This window comes from Aquarana catesbeiana, linkage group LG07 (assembly GCF_042186555.1).
Source record: "Aquarana catesbeiana isolate 2022-GZ linkage group LG07, ASM4218655v1, whole genome shotgun sequence".
Lineage (NCBI taxonomy): Eukaryota > Metazoa > Chordata > Amphibia > Anura > Ranidae > Aquarana > Aquarana catesbeiana.
The window spans coordinates 18989633-18996207 of NC_133330.1; the positions used below are offsets into that span (position 1 = coordinate 18989633).

The 6575-nt window shown below is 48.1% G+C and overlaps 1 protein-coding gene across 1 annotated transcript; it reads left to right on the forward strand.

Annotated features, from left to right (window-relative positions):
• Positions 1-228: 228 nt before the first annotated feature.
• On the forward strand, positions 229-5848 carry LOC141102849 (natural cytotoxicity triggering receptor 3-like; the record flags this gene model as incomplete). Its single annotated transcript, XM_073591876.1, has 2 exons — positions 229-450; positions 5560-5848. Coding segments are annotated over 2 exons (480 nt in total), but the record flags the coding sequence as incomplete, so codon positions are not given.
• Between the last annotated feature and the right edge of the window lie 727 nt (positions 5849-6575).

Sequence of the window (6575 nt, forward strand, 5' to 3'; positions counted from 1 at the left end):
CTGGATCAACTTTACCTATAAATGCTAGTACCCAGTTATATTATGTACATTTAGGAAAGTATCCAGGCCTTTCTTAAAGCAATCTACTGAGCTGGCCAGAACCACCTGTGGTGGGAGTCTATTCCACATTTTCACAGCTCTTACTGTGAAGAAACCTTTCCGTATTTGGAGATGAAATCTCTTTTCCTCCAGTCATAAAGAGTGCCCCCTTGTCCTCTGTGTTGACCGTCAGGATCTCTACTACAGACAGTCAACAGTACGCAGACAATCCATGTACGGCAGACTCCAGTAATATGGACCACAGAGGGAAGTTCAGTCACCTTACCGTGTGACTACAGAATCATCGGAGAGAACTCTTCCATCGGGTCCTACAAGTGGTACAGACACATAGTGAGGAGTGGGGTGGAGGTCTCTGAGAATAATAAGAATTTTCCAGGAAGACTATCCAGAGTGGATCAAAAAAGCAAAAAAAACGCGCTATAAAGTGATGTGAGCAATAGTCCAACTATGAAGTCCCATACATAAATAAATAGTCCCAATTGTGATCCAAAAGGAAAGAAGGTAAATATAACTTTATCCAAAAAGGAACAGTGATGGAAGACACAATTTCCGGAACACACCAATAAGTATTGTGCTTACCAGAAGTAAGCCAAAAAAGGGGCGAGTGACTTAAACCCAGCCTGGGCCTTGTGATGAACAATCCAGATGAAGAAGGATGAACGCCCTCGTCCCGTGGATCCACAGATTATGATTCGAAAATATATGACAAAAATATAGCGTAATACTGTTGACATAAAAAACACTCCAAACCAGAAAATATGTGACACTCAATTAGCCATAAATCATATGTGATCATAAAATCCTGTGCCAATAGCCAGGGCAATATAGTGAGTATCATGCAATCATGCAAACTGAAGGTGAATAGGTGAAAGCTACAACGACACCCAAAATCTGCTTACCAGATATAAATGGACAGTCAGCGTATATCAATCACCCCAAAAGGTATGTGAAGGAAAATCCCACCAAGTACTGGAAACTAATAGTGCAAACTGCTTACCAGATGACAGACCCTTTTGCGCAGATTCAATAAAGCCAGGAACCAAACACCAAGTGGGCAAACACTGATATTAACGAACCTTAGGGAATGTCCCCTTACCAGATATGCAAACAAAGAGGGCAGATATATTGAGGTACAAGCCAGACTCCAGACAGGATCGGTGTAAATACGTCTTGACCACTCAACCCGAACTCAGCGGTGCATATATGATGAAAGAGCCAATAGTATAATACAGAGCAGAGCAGCAGATTGATCAGCTGGAGGCCAGAGTGGATGGCTGCCCATCAAATCAGAGAGAGCAGACCTCTGTGAAGCCCTCTGTGAAGCAGCTCTGTGAAGCAGCTCCGGCCACCCGGCCACTCATCCTTGGATCCTTGGATTCATCCCGGACTCCCCCTGCAGCAGTACACCGGGACCCCCCCTATCTGTCACACTGACATACTTCGGACGCCGCGTTCAGCGGCTCCGGCCTAGCTCCGGCTGCTAGCCCGGCAGCACATCACCGCCTCTCCTTCCACAACCGACCGGTAGCTCGACCGGCGGGCCCACATCCCCCCCTCCTGCTCGACCATCCTCACCGGATCTATCCGCCCACCATCATCTGACGGTCCGGGTAACAACATAAGACAGCCCGCGGCTCGGGCCCAGCCCGTGGCCATCTTGGTACTCCCTATCGCCGGCCAGCCCGCGACTCGGGCCTAGCCGGCGGCCATATTGGCACACCCAGTGCCGAACGGTGCAGCATCTTAGGACCCCCCTCCTGAGGCCACTAGCCCCTGGCCGTGTCACCTCCCGGTTGGACCCACCATCCCTTAGGTCCCTCTGCCCAGCCCACCCCCCCGGGACACCACCGCAGCCACGGTCTAATCACCCCATTCTAGCGGCTAGATTTGGTGGGACAGACCACGGCTGCGGCCTAGCTCCGGCCAGTCAGCCACCCATACCCCCTCCCACTCTTGTCCAACAGAGCCCCGTGCCCCTCCACACCTGGAATCACCCCTCCCGCTACTGGACCTCACCGCAGGGGCACTGGTTATTCACCGGAGGCCAGTCCACCTTAAATTGTCCTAGACGCAGCCACCGCACCACCTACCAGTAAGTAGCGTCAGATCCCCCTCCCTATCTTCCTCTGGACCATCCGTACAGGTAAGCCACTGGGGGTACTCTAGCAGTTGATGCAGGGGCCCAAGTCCGATCGCCCCTTTGGGGGGTCAGGAAGGAATTTTTTCCTCTGCTGCACAATTGGCAGATGCAGCTAGGGGTTTTTCGCCTTCCTCTGGATCAACAAGAGGGCGGTAGGCAGCCTCACCTCCTCCAGTACCTCCGCACCAACACCCAGCCCGTCACCCACACCACTCTAGAAGCAGTGGTAGCCATCTGATCCCTCCATCCCCCTGCAAGCTCATCATCGCTACATCAGTACCATCATCAGAACACCCTTCAAGCAACTCTGTCTTCCTCATCATGTGCAACTTCAAATACACAGCAGACACCCTCCACAGGCTAAGAAACACTGCCTCAACTTTACCGACCGCCACTCAAAAAAGACTTAAAAAAAAGAACAATTACTAAGGACTAACCCACAATCAGCCTTCAAATGTAGGGAGACACCGATCCAACCACAACAACTAGCATGCGCCCTGATCAACACCAGATCTGCAGTCAAGCACAGGCTGGAAATCCACGACTTTATCATCGAAAGCAACATAGACTGCCTCTTCATCACAGAAAGCTGGCTAACATCCGACTGCAACACCATCCTAACTGAATTGGTGCCTGAGAACTACAGTATCCTAACCGAGCACAGAATAGGAAAAAAAGGAGGAGGCCTAGCAGTGATTTTCAAATCGCACCTTGGGTTCACCAAACCAACTTTACAGAACTCAGTGCGTTTCATGGAAACACTTTTACTGCATCTTCAAACAACACCTCAAGACACCATTCACATACTACTATGCTACAGACCACCAGGACCAAAGACCAATCTCCTTATTCCACTCACTGAATTCTTGTCAATACACACCCTGAAAACCAAAAACCTTCTGGTACTTGAGGATTTTAACCTGTGGGCTAACTCTGCCCAAGACTCTATCGCAACCGCCTGCGTCAACCAAATGAAAGAACTAGGCCTTCAACAGCTGATAAATGCTCCCACGCATGGATCAGGACACACTTTAGATCTCATCTTCAAACAGAATATGGACATCAACATATTTGACAACACTCCACTACCATGGACGGACCACCATGCTATCAAATTTAAAATCACCACTAACACCATCCTCCAACAACAGAAACGCGCAACAACAACACACTGGAATAGATCTCAGAAGAAACTACACTCCGAACTCTTCAAAACTACATTATCAAACAAAATTCTTTTGCTAAACTCAAACCTCTCAATGGAACAAACACTCAACTCCCTAAACAATGTATTACTACAAACAGCAGACTCAGTGGCGCCAAAACGCAGAACACTCGTCCGCAAAAAAAACTCGAGTTGGTTTAATGGCACTCTCACCCTACTCAAGCAAGAATGTAGAAGATCTGAAAGAGCATGGAGAAGAAATCCCACCAAGGAAAACCATGCTAACTACAAAGCACTCACTGTTAAATACCACAAGGCAATCTTCAAAGCCAAAAAAGAACATTTCTCAGACACCATCTCATCTGCCTTAAACCATCCGCGGGAACTTTTCAAAATAGTTGCTCAGTCAATGAACCCGACCTGCTTAGATCCCCCAGCAAACGATACTCAAGAATTCTGCAATGAGTTATCAGATTTCTTCATCGACAAAATCGACAACATTCGGAAATCAATTCACCAGAAAATAACAACCAACCTCACTCAACCGAAGCAAAAAGAGGATATCGACACGAACATCACTCAACCACCGAATTTCTTTTTGTCCCCAATCACCACTGACACGACTAAAAACATCATCAGAAGCCTTCGAGACAGCACATCACCAAACGACATCATCCCCACTAAACTGTTGAAAGAATGTTCCGACATCTTGGCCCCTACCCTAACACACCTCATAAATCAATCATTCAAAGAAGGGACTGTGCCAACCTCCCTCAAGCAAGGCATCGTCAAACCCCTGCTAAAGAAACCCAATCTCGACCCTAAGGACCCTAACTGCAGCAGACCAATAACAAGCCTCAACACCATCTCCAAGATTATAGAGAAAGCAGTAGTACAGCAGCTACAACGCCACCTGGACACACACCAACTCCTGGACCCTCTGCAATCAGGCTTCCGCCCAGGCCACGGCACAGAAACAGCACTTCTCAAAATATGGGACGACACCCTTGAAGCAGCAGATGACGGAGAATCGAGTCTCCTGGTACTGTTAGACCTCAGCGCAGCATTTGACACAGTGGAGCACAATACCTTACTTGTCCGCCTCACAGAAGTTGCAGGAGCTACAGATTCTGCTCTAAAATGGTTTGCATCCTTCTTAGAGAATCGCTCTCAGATAGTGAAACTAGGAACATTCACCTCGGAAACCCGGGCAATCTCCTGTGGAGTCCCTCAGGGCTCACCCTTGTCACCAGTGCTATTCAACATCTACATCTGCCCACTTCTCAATATCATCAGGAAAACGGATCTCTGCTTCCACTCATACGCTGACGACACCCAACTCTACCTTCGCATCAACGGACAAAAAGACCTTCATCAGCAATTACAGAAATGCCTCACTTTAATAGATGACTGGATGACCATTAGCTCCCTCAAACTCAACGGATCAAAAACAGAACTTCTTCTCCTACATGCTAACAAAAATTCCAAAAATAAAGACTCCGTGGACACCTCCCACCATCCTCGGACAGACCATCTCTCCAAGCACGAAAGCCAAGAGTCTCGGAGTCATCTTTGACTCAGGAATGACAATGGATGCACAAATAGGATCAGTAGTGAGCGGATCCCACCATCTCCTCCGCCTGCTATGCAGACTCATCCCCTTCATCCCAGAAGAGGACAAAGTGGCAGTTGTGGGAACAATCATCAATTCCCGACTCGACTACACAAATTCGCTCTACGTAGGACTACCCCAATATCAGCTTGCGCGCTTGCAACTCATCCAAAACACGGCGGCAAGACTGTTAACAGGAAAAAAACCCTGGGAATCCATTTCCCCATCCCTAAAGAGCCTACACTGGCTAACCGTGAAGAATCGGATCACATTCAAGACCCTCTGCCTCACCCACAAATGCATACAAGGAAACGCTCCGCTATATCTCCAGGAAAAAATAAAACACTACACGCCGAATCGCAGTCTTCGATCAGCTAACCAAAACCTCCTCATCATTCCCAAATACCGCTACAAAGCAAAGGGAGAACAAATATTCGCAGTCCAAGGACCTCGACTATGGAATGCTCTTCCAACCAACATCCGCATGTAAGAAAACCACCAGGCCTTCAGGAAAAAACTAAAGACCTTCCTTTTCTAAGAAGCTGACAACATTGAATGCATCTAGCGCCTTGAGGCGATTCAGTTCACATTTGCAGCGCTTTACAAATCATTCATTCAGTGGACCAAGGTCAGTTCTTCCACGGACGATCGGCCGCCATCACCCTGCACCCTGTGGAATTGTCAGACTCCGGGATGTATTACTGTGAAGTTACATTTCAGATCGGCCAAAAAATAATCGGAGATGGAAATGGGACTTTCCTCAATGTGACAGGTGAGATTTTTATTTACCGTCCTGGTTGTGTAATTATCAATATAATTATAAAGCTAAAGGGTCCCTGAGGGGCCAACAACATACCGACCTTCCCCATGTACAGTCAGCATGGTGCAGTTAGCTAGTCTGCCACTGGGTGGCTTTGTCCCAGAATAGAGAGTGGTAACAGACAATACTGTCCCTATTGGTTAGAGACCTCCCCTAATAGTGAGGTAATGAGTGAGTCAGTGCCCACATATAACCCAGGTTGGGAGAAGCCTTAGTGCAGTTGGGGCATGGGAGCCAGATACCCCACCAGCATGCAGATGTAATCAGCTAAGTGGAGGCCCTGGACAGGGCTGAAGGACAGGGTCAGGTAGTTCTGCACTCAGAAAAGCCAGCTGTAGTCATCATGTCTCTTATGGTGGTGGAGGCTACAGCAGGTTGTGGGCAGGTTGAACTAGTTAGTTAGCTCCTGTCCTGGCCGGGGAAGGCAAGGGTTAATTTTTGTTCTGCTTCCTTGGTCTTTTTGGTGGGTACTGCTCTGGGTCAGGCCCACTTGCCCGTATGATATACATCGGGGGCAGTGAGAGAGATCCCCTCAGAGGCTTACAGAAAAGAGAGTGCCAGCGCACCTGGGAGATGTGAGGGCTGTAAGGGATGAAGATTGATGAAGAGACCCGTAGAAGTAGAAGTAGGAGAATGTAGTCTGTCATGGTTTTTTTATTTGGGGTTCACCATGAAGACACCAATGCTGGAGAAATGCCTCTGAAGGACTATTAATACTGGACTACACTTTTGCAGGAATGCCGGAGCAGCACTTAGCCTATAGTTAAAGTTAGGAGTA